At 50.3% G+C, this 12,227-nt stretch overlaps 5 protein-coding genes across 5 annotated transcripts; 2 read left to right on the top strand and 3 right to left on the bottom strand.

Moving 5' to 3' along the window:
• Positions 1-52: 52 nt before the first annotated feature.
• Positions 53-1,959, bottom strand: BDV17DRAFT_272667 (tRNA threonylcarbamoyladenosine dehydratase). The gene is made up of 3 exons (XM_073758915.1): positions 1,888-1,959; positions 1,426-1,800; positions 53-1,359 (listed from the first exon to the last, which is right to left on the bottom strand). The coding sequence occupies exons 2-3, from the start codon at positions 1,706-1,708 to the stop codon at positions 104-106; spliced, it is 1,539 nt and encodes a 512-aa protein (XP_073611981.1). The 5' UTR covers positions 1,709-1,800; positions 1,888-1,959; the 3' UTR covers positions 53-103.
• A 1,747-nt stretch (positions 1,960-3,706) lies between these two features.
• On the top strand, positions 3,707-5,878 carry BDV17DRAFT_272664 (glycosyltransferase family 32 protein). Its single transcript, XM_073758914.1, has 2 exons — positions 3,707-5,235; positions 5,285-5,878. Exons 1-2 carry the CDS (start codon positions 4,170-4,172, stop codon positions 5,311-5,313), a joined length of 1,095 nt encoding a protein of 364 aa, XP_073611980.1. The 5' UTR covers positions 3,707-4,169; the 3' UTR covers positions 5,314-5,878.
• A 303-nt stretch (positions 5,879-6,181) lies between these two features.
• Positions 6,182-7,576, top strand: BDV17DRAFT_294697 (uncharacterized protein; the record flags this gene model as incomplete). The annotated part of the gene is made up of 3 exons (XM_073762901.1): positions 6,182-6,872; positions 6,960-7,173; positions 7,201-7,576. The coding sequence occupies 3 exons, from the start codon at positions 6,182-6,184 to the stop codon at positions 7,574-7,576; spliced, it is 1,281 nt and encodes a 426-aa protein (XP_073611979.1).
• A 490-nt stretch (positions 7,577-8,066) lies between these two features.
• Positions 8,067-10,300, bottom strand: BDV17DRAFT_188459 (cAMP-dependent protein kinase). The gene is made up of 4 exons (XM_073755068.1): positions 9,675-10,300; positions 9,515-9,607; positions 9,328-9,452; positions 8,067-9,276 (listed from the first exon to the last, which is right to left on the bottom strand). The coding sequence occupies exons 1-4, from the start codon at positions 9,925-9,927 to the stop codon at positions 8,557-8,559; spliced, it is 1,191 nt and encodes a 396-aa protein (XP_073611978.1). The 5' UTR covers positions 9,928-10,300; the 3' UTR covers positions 8,067-8,556.
• On the bottom strand, positions 10,251-11,580 carry BDV17DRAFT_188470 (V-type proton ATPase proteolipid subunit). The gene is made up of 8 exons (XM_073755069.1): positions 11,411-11,580; positions 11,328-11,345; positions 11,253-11,265; positions 11,117-11,199; positions 10,955-11,061; positions 10,811-10,895; positions 10,669-10,754; positions 10,251-10,616 (listed from the first exon to the last, which is right to left on the bottom strand). The coding sequence occupies exons 1-8, from the start codon at positions 11,456-11,458 to the stop codon at positions 10,574-10,576; spliced, it is 483 nt and encodes a 160-aa protein (XP_073611977.1). The 5' UTR covers positions 11,459-11,580; the 3' UTR covers positions 10,251-10,573.
• Between the last annotated feature and the right edge of the window lie 647 nt (positions 11,581-12,227).

Here is a 12,227-nt window from a genome sequence, read left to right as displayed (position 1 = left end):
ACTACAGTATGCCTGCCTTGCTTTTTAGTTTAGGTGTTTATGGTAGGGATTTTAGGCCTCCAGATCTATATGCGATTTCTAAGCTAAGGCTCCTAATATACACTTATCGAAATCGTTCGTAATACTCCATCTCCTTCCTGCGCTGGCTCACCTTCGAGACGATACTCTCGTCCCAGACCTCTTCGACCTTCTTCCCACCAAGAAGAACTTCCTTCTCATGGCGAGTGGCTTCCTCCTTGGTCATACAAACCAGATCCTCCAACTTGAATGGAACGTAAATCTGCCCTTGCTTCTCCCACTCGGGGTGGAGCTTGAAGCCCTGCGGTGGGCGATTCCACAGAGTAAGCTGTAACCTGCTTGGAAGACCGCTGACAACACTCTTGCCTCGCCAGATTTCATCAATAAGATAGATTATATCGTCCCTGCTCAATGGTAGACGCAGACCGACTGGTTGAGAGCCGGTTTCTGCTCTGGTGAGACGTTCGACGGTTACGAGTAATGCTGCTTGAATTGAGTCGTAAAGCTTGTCTTTACCCTTGCCGCCCATGCTGTATTCTGTTGGGTATCCCGAGACGTCGCAGATGACATGGTTTGCCAGAGTGTAACCGAACACAGCCGGCATGGTCCCAAGTACTGGGAGGATTCGCGAACGGAACTCTGGCAGTACGGATAGCTCGTCCACCTGGCCCTTGGCGAACTCTTCCTCCGCTAGAGGTAGTAGAGTTGCTTTCCCGGGGCCGGGCTTCTCTGTTGAAAAGACCACTGGGATTCCGGTGCTTACTCCCAGGATCTTGAGCCGTCTCCGAGTAGCGCGCGAAAGTCGGTCATCGGAGCTGACTGAGATATCCGTGATCATGACGCGCGTGGGGTCTGATTTACATCCGGCGCCCATCGAAGAAATCACCGGAATAGAATGCTTATGACAATAGTGAAGCAGCTCAACCTTCGACTGTATGTTGTCGATACAATCAAGCACATACACCGGCTTCTGTCCCTTGTCGGCATCATCCATAGACCACGGCGCCAACAAGTCATCAGCGACTGAGCCACCGAAGAGCTCGTTCCGGCAGTCGAATCGAGCCCATGGGACAATTTGCTGCAGTCTCCTGCGGATACAGTGTACTTTTGGCGTTCCAACGTCCGCTAACGTGGCGAGAGCATGTCGGTTTAGAGAAGAGAGCGTAACTTGGTCGAAGTCGATCAACCGAATCTTGGATACACCCGATCTCGCCAACGAAGCCACAGCATGAGACCCGACGCCTCCGCATCCAACAACAATTATAAACGAGTCTCGGAGATTCGCGAGGCCTTCATCTTTGAGGAAAACCCGATTGCGGGCAAGCTGCTCGAGGATAAGCTCTACAAAGGTTCAGATGGAAATTAGCATGTATGTTCATCTGTCATTTCCCAGCGCGTACCACTTACCCTCGTCGTAGTCCCCTACTTGCGCCCTGCGCGCAAGATCTGCACCGCGTTCGTCCTCCTTGCTCCAATATGGGTTCACGGCTGCGCCGAATTCATTCAGGTTCTCTGCGTGGTGTTTGTCGTTGATTTCTGGAATGGATGCCTTTAATCGTTTTACAGCTTCTTGTCTCCGAAATTTCTGGAAGCTGAGTATCGCGCCCGCAACTGCTGCCCCCGACAGGACCGCGGTTGCGGCAAGCTGCGCTTGATGGGAGTTATTCTGTCGTTGGATCCAAGACAACATATTTATGATGCGCTAGAAAACTTTTCTTGCTCGGATCAATAGGCCTGGCTGCGCCGTAGACGTCGATCAAGCCATCTGCTGGTTCAGAGAATCTGGTTGCGATCATTAGTATTGCTTTCCTTGAGTATTGGAATGGCTCGTTGAATTAAACAAAGGTAAATTGACAAAGGGAAACCTACCATACTATAGTATAAATCGTCAAACCTCGTACAGTCACGAAACTGTCAAGTTGATAGTCGGGTTGGAAAGCTCCAACAAAAGATGATGACATACTTAGTCACGTGTCGGGTATCGCGATTTCTTCCGCGTCGCGGTTATGGAGGTCTTTCTCCACGCAACAGGTAAGCTTCCTCTTGAAAACCCGGTGCTTCATTATTTGCGCAATTGCTCTAGACATTCACTAATGATTAGACATAATGCAGACTTGAGGAATTGGCCTTTGCTACGATCCCAATGACGATACAACATTCACACTAGAGCTTTCTCATGACACCTTGATCAATCGGACAATTCCGACAAATGGATATCATCCTTCGTGCGCTCTGCAACTGCAACCGAATGGAAGATGACATTTGCCCAAGCGTGAATGATTGAGTATGAACAGAGATCTAAGGGATGTGCAGTGCTGTTTTATCCTTTCACCTGGTCATAATGCGACCCTGCGAACGCTTTCCCATATCAAATGAGCCCTTCCCCTCGAATCGAACCAGCATGTCAACACCAAGATTGTCTATAATCGGCCTCAATGAATTACGTTACCGCTTCGATTTATACTTCCGTTCCTATCGTGTATTCTTGTTTCCTTTTCCTGATCAAAACCTGCCCGGTGATGAGTACATTGTGTCAAAAGCCAAAGTTGTATGATAACCGGCCTCCGAGTGCCTCACAAAGAAGCACATGCCTGGATATCAATGAGAACCTGAGAGCTAATCTGAGGGCAATTGCAAGATTGAGGATGTCTGGACTTGTCTGCATAGTTTACTTGCCTAATATCAGTTCATTTGGCCTAAAAATATATGATATACCTCAAGCATGTGCTGTCCCATACTCCTAATTCTGTTTGTGGTAGAGACGACCCCTCTCCAGGAAATTAGGCACCGTACCTGAGCCACTGAAGTCATCTTTCCAACTATGCCGTGATGATTCACCTATGGTAGTATCCGAAATGCATCCTTAGCCCCAGGCCAGCCAAGGTTGAACTGCTCGAAGTCATGAAGCCACTGGCGGTTACAGGAACAGTTCCTGGGGCACAGGAAGAGAACAATGTTTGATTGGACAGCCTACAGGAGGAAATGCATGTTCCTTGGGTTTCGGCCCATCTCGGCTTCAGGCGTCGCATTTTCCCCATCTAAACTAGATCCAGATTGCGGTCCTAGAGCCAAGTAGTAGGATCGCAGGTTGACGGCGCCAGAGTCAGACTATGGCGCCGCGCCGGAATGGGTCTTTCTGTTGCGTGAAATTTTAAGGTCCGTGAGCGTAAGTTTGGTATATAAATGCCATGCAGGACCTTGGTCAAGATGACAGACTGGAGAGCACTGATATCCGTGCCTAAGAACTGTAGATAGTTCGTCATCATCTGGACTTTCAGAATCTCGGTGGGCCTCGGATGTAACAATCCAACGTCGGAATTATCGACATCCCCAAGTGTCCATCGCAGTTTGGGCTGACCGGAAGATTGCAGATGCAGCCGGAAACGGCCAAATTAGCCTTCAATGGACAAGGTACCAAGGAGTCGAGAACTCGAGATACGACATTGATTTTTGGCTGCCATGGTAAGCTTCTGAGGTGATCTGAGGTATGCCGTATACGAGGTTAAGATCAAGGACAGCCTTACCTGGTGCTAGCCCAAATCCAATTGATGGGGCGTTCCACAGGCGATCGTGGCCCATTGGGGTGATGAGTGACACCCCAGGAACACCGGATGTCACGGAGGCTACGGAGCATATAAAATCTCTTTCCCACCCCTGGATATTATAAGATTACTTATCTCAGGTAGATGGCGCCACTAAATCTTAGTCCTCGGCAATGCACTCTATCTCCCCATCCATTACGACAGCAGAGAGCACTGGGCTCCACGCAACGTCCGGCGGATTTCTCGACTTCTATTTTTTTGATATTTATCTTTCACTTTATGCTGCCAGTGAACCGAATCTTTCTGGTTGTGCGACCTACCACTGCGGCACTGTTCGTCGTGTCAGTGAACAAATTAGCCCGCGCTAACGGACCGATAATTACTTCCAGCTTTGCGCCCGTTCAGTTCACCAATTCCTTGACAAGCGGACATGTCTTGCTACCGGTCGGCCATTAGGTGACTTCGGTTCTGGACAGGTTTAAAAATTGGCTGCCTTGAGCGCCGGCGAGAATCTGATCGCTGATCGCTGATCGCAAAAAAGTTGGCGAGACCTTGAACTAGCCCGGAACCGCTGCATTTCCACGACTTCGTCATCGCAATTTCGCAACCATGCTCACCTTTCGAAAGGCGCTCATTATAGCTGTCGCCTTGATCACCTTCATACTCTTCCTCCGATCCTCTCACTCCACATTCGAGTCTCCAGCGCCAGTCGCGGCGTCCCCGAAGTCGGTTGCCTATGAAATCAGTGAGGGAACAAAACAACAAACATCTAGTCAAAATGGAGATTCTAGACAGCAGCAGCCGCTAAAACAGCCGGCTCCGCCGCCGACTGCACCCTTGCGCGAACGCTTACGCTACCATTACCCTTACGCCCTGGAGGCCAAGTTCCCCGCATACATCTGGCAGACATGGAAGTATACGCCGGCTTCTGTGTGGTTCAAGAAGGACCTACGAATACCAGAGGCGAGCTGGACTGAAAAGAACCCTAATTTTGTTCATCAAGTCATTCCAGACGATACTGTTCACCACCTCATCAAATACCTCTACGGCTCAATTCCCGAGGTCTGGGAAGCGTTTGATTCATTACCTCTCCCCGTTCTCAAAGCCGACTTTTTCAGATACCTAATTCTGCTTGCGCGTGGTGGAGTCTACAGCGACATCGATACGACTGCACTACAACCGGTGCTTGACTGGCTGCCTAACAACCTGGATTTGTCCACTGTTGGCTTTGTTGTTGGCATTGAGGCTGACCCCGACCGGCCTGACTGGGCTGACTGGTATTCTCGCAGAATCCAGTTCTGCCAGTGGACCATTCAGTCCAAACCAGGTCACCCAATTCTTCTAGACATCGTGACCTACATCACCGAGGAGACCCTGCGGATGAAGAAAGCGGGAATACTCAAAAAGGGGAAGATGGATAAAACCATTGTCGAATTTACAGGGCCGGCCGCGTGGACAGATGCCGTTTTTCGATACTTTAACGACCCAGAATATTTCAATATCGAGCCTGGATCCACTCGCAACATCACTTATGAGGACTTTACCAACCAAGAAGACTATAAGAAAGTTGGCGATGTCATCGTTCTACCTATCACCAGCTTCAGCCCGGGCGTGCAGCAGATGAATGCTAAGGACACGGATGACCCTATGGCGTTTGTCCACCATGACTTTGAAGGTAAGCCGTTGCTGGGGATCGCAAGGAATCAGACTAACGACCACATCAGGAACGTGGAAAACCGATCCCTCGCTTTGATCAGACGACAAGCAGCATCTGCGACTGGCTATCCTACACCTTTGCTAGGAGATGATCAACCTCATCTCAAACTACTTCTATCTCCAACTCCCCTACCACCGTACACCGTACGGAGTTCTGATCGGGCATAAAGCATGATGTCTTTATATCAGCTTTTCAAAGACCCGCTACAGCTTATACGCTCGCGGTGTTACCCATCACCACTCGGTTATTGGGTATGAGCATCTCTCACAAGATCTGAGCGACGAGCTTGCTCCGTGGCCCTAGCGCATCGCTGAATCACTCTGATACGGATCTCAATATGCGCCAAGCAAAACAGGCTCTCCAACTTCTACTGCCCAAATGCTTACGTCCCATGAGGTTGCTGCCCTCCCCAGTGGGACGCAGTCTGGGCATCTCTCTCCTACCTACTGTTCGACCTGCTCACGCAACCTTATGCCCTCCAGTTACGATGCCTTCTGACGCATGTCTATGTGTATATGTATCTTTTCTGTTCTTGTATATGCCCATAAATAGCCGATAGAAGAATCTAATGCCATAATGAAACTGAGCAGACTTTCTTTAAGCCGTATCCGCTTGATCATTGGCCATATATCCATTAGACTGGGGGCCGGGGCAGCTTCGCAGCTGCTTGTTCAGGCGAAATTTATCCCTCTTCTTCAGGCAACGACAGACTCACCATGAGTCATGTCTGATCATGCTTACACAACCCAATCATTTCGCCATCTCGAGATCTCCCAGGCCTCAGCCACCACCTGGGTCTCGGCTCTCCGGTTGACTGAACACTTTGTACCAAAACAGGCAATCATATAAAGACCACAATCCCGACGTCTACCATGGACACAACCACTCGACTCACTTGCTCAGCATGGATGCAACATCGACAACCTCAGCAGCATCCACTGGTGCCCTAGGCATACCACTCGATGTTTTTGGCCAGGCAACTTTCCTTCAGATCTATACACAGTTATGCCTTGCTTATCCAGTCGCAGACCCTGCCTCGCATACAACGATCATCAGCACTCTGCAAAAGGGTCTTGAGCGCCTTTCCAAGAGCTTCCCATGGACTGCCGGCCAGGTTATCAATGAACGTGCTAGCGGTGACAACACGGGGGTCTTCAAGATCAAATCGTTCCAGAGATCCGCGACGCTGGTGGTAAATGATCTCAGCAATGACTCTTCGATTCCAACTATGGATGTGCTCAAGAAGGCGAACTTCCCTATGAGCTTGTTGGACGAGAGCATCATCGCTCCTCGCAGGACTTTACCAGGGAGTCCCGATGAAGCTGGACTGCCCTCGCCCGTCCTCATGCTGCAGGCGACATTCATCGCCCGTGGCCTTCTCCTCACCATCATCAGCCAACACGCCACCATGGACATAATCGGGCAAGGTCAACTCATGGGCCTCCTCTCCAAGGCGTGTCATGATGAGCCCTTCACGGAAGAAGAGATCAGAGCCGGGAATCTCGACCGCCGCAATCTGATCCCCTTGCTGGAAGACTACCAACCTGGACCAGAGATATCCCATCTAATCATCAAGACGCCCCCAACCACAATTGGTAGCACGACATAGGACGCTAGCAGCCTCCCTCATACTCAACAACTCCCTGCCCCAAGCTCCTGGGCCCATTTCTCCTTCTCCTCAGGATCCCTCGCTAGTCTCAAATCACTTGCTACAGCCACAAAACCGCCCTCAGTCCCCTTCATATCCACAGACGATGCGCTCTGCGCTCTGACCTGGCAAGCCGTCACCCGCGCACGTCTTCCCCGCCTCACGCCAAACACAAAGCCAACCTTTGGTCGTGCCTTAGACGCCCGGCCATACATGGATACCATCCCAGACACCTACGCCGGCCTCATGTAAAGCATGTGCTTCAACCAATCCAGTTTTAGCTGTGTCTCCACCTCCCCGCTCGGCATTACCTCCGCAAACCTCCGGACAACCCTGCACCCGGAAGTCTCAAACACCCAGCACATTGTCCGCGCCACAGCAACGGTTCTCTCCCGCTCGGCGGACAGGGACCTAATCGGCCCTACTGCGTCCATCGATACCTCGACTGATATCACAACTAGCTCGTGGGCTAAAATTAATGCCTACAGTCTTGATTTCAACCTTGGGCTCGGGGCGCCACTGGCTGTGCGCAGACCGCGTTTCACACCCGTGGAGGGCCTCATTTATTTCTTGCCTAAGGCTCTGGATGGGGAGATGGGGGTTGCGATGTGCTTGAGAGATGAGGATTTGGAGCAGTTAAAAGGTCGATGAGGATTTTGAGGAGTTTGCGGTGCTGGCTGGGTAGGATAGGTAATTTTGTGATACCTACTTGGGAGTTTGGCGAGTATCTCATGTGGGTTTAGATTTAGACACAGGTCGAGACACTCTCAAGATTGCTTAAATTTGGACGATTAAATGGAATCGGTTACGCTACCTTAACAAACAAGCAATGGCAATATGCAGTGTTGAATATGATATTCCGTTGATTACTATGCATAGATACCAATATTCATTAAATAGGCACATAATTTCAACATCATTGGGGTCAATTCCCCAGCATAGCATCCAGCAGGGAATTCCCACCAAAAATGGTAAGTTTGATATAGATAGAGCATGAAGGCCTAATATATGCGCCAAAATGCGCCTGTGACGCAGGGTGGCCCAAGACAGGAGGAAGAGGTAAAATGCCAGCACTTGAACAAGCAGAAGCAATAATGAGGCTAAATCATATAGTCGTCATGAATGGCCATCAAGAATGGACGAAAGCTGTAAAATGGGAGACCCCGTTCGGACCTGTTGGTCGGGATGGCGGGTGACTTGTATTGGAGGTTATCTCGTCACCCTGAATTTCAGACACCAGAGACCGGTGTAGCGCAAGTATGTCCGAGATGCACGGATATAAGAGAATGGGGAATCCCGGTATATACGGATAGAGGCGGAGCCCACCATAGATTTGCAGCCATGTGTCAATAAATAAGAGACTGAGTAGGTGAGATTTAGTGGTTGTCAAGCATCATTCCAAGCTGCATAGAAAGAGATTGAGACCGGGTCGAGTGTAGCTTTCTCAGCCCTGTCGTTCCCCAGGAACAGACATAATAGCAGACTTATGCTCTGGGATGTGGGTCGGGCCGATGACCAAGACCTCGGGGAGAGACATAAGCTCGTGAAAGCCGACCCTGAAACCTCTGGTGCAATATCCGCAGGCGTTGGAAACACAGCTGGTGCCACCGCACCAACTGCTGCTCGCCGTATCAGAAATCACTAAACAGTGTTTCGTACTTGGACCTCATGTCCTCGGTGTATATACTTTGGGTCTTCAGATCGGGATCGGGGTATTCTTCAAAATTCCCGGTATCCGCAGGGTGGTCAACGCGAGGGATGATAGGACCTTTGATTCGACGGTAGTAAAGATCATCCCAGCTTATGTCCGAGAAGAACGGATGGGTTCGTACCCTGGCCGACCCGCCTGATATATGGCCGAGTCGCTCGGTTGGATTCGTTTTGCACAGTAAGGAAATGATGTTTTGCGCAGCTGGTGACATGTTTTGGGGAAAGCGTATTCGGCCTTCAACAATCTGTTCATAGATTCTCATCGGGTTCTGATCCCAGAAAGGCGGTTGTCCCACGAGAAACTCGTAGATCAAAATTCCCAGAGACCACCAATCCACGGCCAGACCATGTCCACTGTTATGTATCACCTCTGGGGCTAGATATTCGGGAGTACCGCATAATGTGTATGTTTCCCGGTCACCGATTTGCTTCGCGAAGCCGAAATCAACAAGCTTGATATGACCATCAGCGTCGAGGAGAATGTTCTCCGGTTTCAGATCACGATAGACAACGCCCTCGTTATCGTGGAGGAACTCGATCGTCATTGTAATTTCGGCGGCGTAGAACCGCGAGGTGTTCTCGTTGAATCGTCGCGCACGTCGCAGGTAGCTGAATATCTCACCTCCGGGGCAGTAGTCCAGCTTGAAAGATGTCAGAGACCAAATCAGCAGTCACGATAGCAAGAGGCGTACCAGCATGTATAGACTCTGATAATCGGAGAATGAAGCGATCAAGGTCGTGATGAATGGGTGGCCGGAAACGTCCGCCAGCGTCCTCCGTTCGTTGCGAACATGCTCGACTTGCTTGAGTTTGATTACTGTGAGAAGTCATTGGATTAGCCCAATGCCGGCTAAGAAATATGAGGGAACTCGTTTGTACCATCAGCTTTTCTCAGGATCTTCAAGGCATAGACCCTGTCCGGCTTCGCTTTATCGTCCCGTAACCTCGTCAACCACACTCGAGCGAAAGTACCTATCGGAAACAAAAATTAACCATTAGATATACTCCAGCCACAATCTAAATACACGCTTTCACGAACCGGTACCGAGAGTCTTCAGCAGCGCAAAGTCTCTGATGCTCAGTTGGCGAGCGGAGATTCCCAGCTGTTTCTCCTCCGGCCGCTCGGTGATGACGAAAGGGTTCGGGTGCCGCTGTGTCGGCGGTCGGACAGACGCTACCGTGCGCTTCTCTCTTTCGTGAATTTCATCGGGATTTTGGCTTCCGGCAGTTACAGAAGCCGGTGAGCCCTGCACACCACTAGGCTTCGAGGGGCCAACGGTTCCTGAAGCCATTAGAGAGGCTCGAGATCATGTCTCGGAGGATGGCGGGGAAGGAGCAGTGCGAGGTAAGCAACGAGTTGGCAATTGAGCGAGCGGCGAGTTCATCTAATAAGAGGCGCGAACCATGGAGAAAAGATCGAAGGTTAACGTCACACGTCGAGGGCGATTTGAGACAGATAAAGAAGAGCCTGTCGCTACTGCGGGATGGAAGAGGTTTTTTGGACGGCGGCGCTACGGAGGCTCTGACGTTACCGGCTGGCGGGGCTTGTCCATACAAAAGCCACCCCGGCCAAAACAAAGGATGCAGCATTCACCATGTTTAGTGAGCTTAAGAGAGCGCATTTCTATCAGTGAATCGAATCTCCGTGTATTTAGCAGGCTCGGCCTGCTGGTATCTGCGGTCCAAAACACATGTATGCATGTACTAGTACAGAAACTCACCCCGGAATAGAGGTTGGATTCAAGGGGTCTTTCGGTGAATTGCGCAAACGATCTCCAGTACGGGATCTGATGAGATCGACACTGCGTTCGTTCTGGTATCCCATAGGTCCGTCATAACCAAGAAATTCTATACAAGTAGGGCAAAACGGAGGGAGGAAACTAGGAAAATTGACTCGTTGAACAAGTGGAAAACCACTCTTGATAATGCACGAGTGATTCAACCCGAACTCTTAGAGTTGAGGATGAGACCAACAATCAGCCTGGCAGAGTTAGTGTAAATGCTGATAATTCACGATGCCCTACCACACATACCCATAGAGTCCGAGGACTTCACCGAAAATCAGGATCAGAATCATGCCAACGTAGACCCTAGATTGCTGCATATAGGCACGTACTCCCTGCGTTCGCTGTCAGATACCGGCTATGCGGGCAGGATTATTCATTCTCCGCTTACAGCATCTCCAACAATTCCAATTGTGTATCCAGCAGCTATTCCAGCAAGGCCGACAGACAATCCCGACGCAAGATGCATACATCCTCTTGACTTGTTGTTAGCGTAAATCCGACATGATATGTATGACCCTTGAGTTGGACGTACGCGAATAAAGTATTGCTTTGGCTTGGGCTAAGATTACCCGAAATGAGGACAGCAACGACGAGACCGTAGACGGCGATGATACCGGACATGACGACGGGGATCAAGGACTATAGTTATAAGCGAATAGCACGTTCTGACAATGGAACTTCTAGAATTCCCTACCTTCATGATCAGGTCAGGTCTGAACGTTCCCACACCGGAGATACCAATCCCCGCCTTCGCAGTACCATATGCCGCCCCCGCCGCTGAAATAGTGAGCCTTCATTGTTCCACAGTTATTGCGAGCCTAGTAACGTACATCCGAAGATCATCTATCGCGACCTCGTTAGTCTGGACGAAGGTTAAAGCTTAGTTGCGATTTAGGGATACTCACGGCTGAAGCGATTCCTGCCTATTTTTCCAAATTGAGTGTCAGCAACTAATCCTAGAGCTATAATGAATGCACCGATAACCTACAAATGACAGAAACGGGGCGAACTTGGGCGCAAACTCGCTGTCCGTCATGGTGAGTTGTTGAGATGGAACAAGGTCAGAGACGCCACGGAGAACTTATGGAGCTGGAGAGCCAAGTGGGAAAGCGTAAAAGGTTTTGAGAAACAAACGAGAAACGAAAGCGAGATGTAGATAGAATGATGTTGTGACGCGGAGCTTGAATGGAGGATGGCAGCTAGGCGGACAGCAGAAGAGAGGTGACCGAAGGTGGCTGCATGGGCCGCCGTACTCCGTATAGCCACCTTCGCCCGTCTGGGTTAAGCCTGACATGTGCCTGTTCGACCCAACAACTGACCTTCGTTTCCACCCCCCAGTGCTCTCTTTTCTTCACGCACGGCATTCACGACCACGACTTCCCTCGACGACCGTCTTGTACCCTCCATTTGCACTGTGCCCCGTCGTCCCTGTCTGGTTCCTCGCTCTCCAGACTCGATCGCCCGATCGCCCAATCGACGCTCAGGGAAGGATGCTGAGGTTATAAACAGCACAGGCACTGGTCTGCCATTGCGCTCAAGGCTCCTACTTCGCTCACTCCGATCGTTAGACTTCACCACGCGGCGTCGCACTCCGCATATTGAGGCATGAGATTTCACTGAAGGATTACTTGTATTCTGCATTTTCCTTTTCAATTTCATGTTCTTGGCTTTCTTATTATTCTCGTTACCACCTACCTTCAGCTTTCGACCGACTATCACTTAATTGCTGTGGAGTACCGTCTGTTGACCCCCTCTTCTCCCCATTCCGCCATCTCCACGAACCGAACGACAACCGAAACGTTCGT

Source organism: Aspergillus undulatus (genome assembly GCF_047715775.1).
Source record: "Aspergillus undulatus strain CBS 261.88 unplaced genomic scaffold BDV17scaffold_57, whole genome shotgun sequence".
Classification (NCBI taxonomy): Eukaryota; Fungi; Ascomycota; class Eurotiomycetes; order Eurotiales; family Aspergillaceae; genus Aspergillus; species Aspergillus undulatus.
This window is presented reverse-complemented; position numbering and strand designations above follow the sequence as displayed.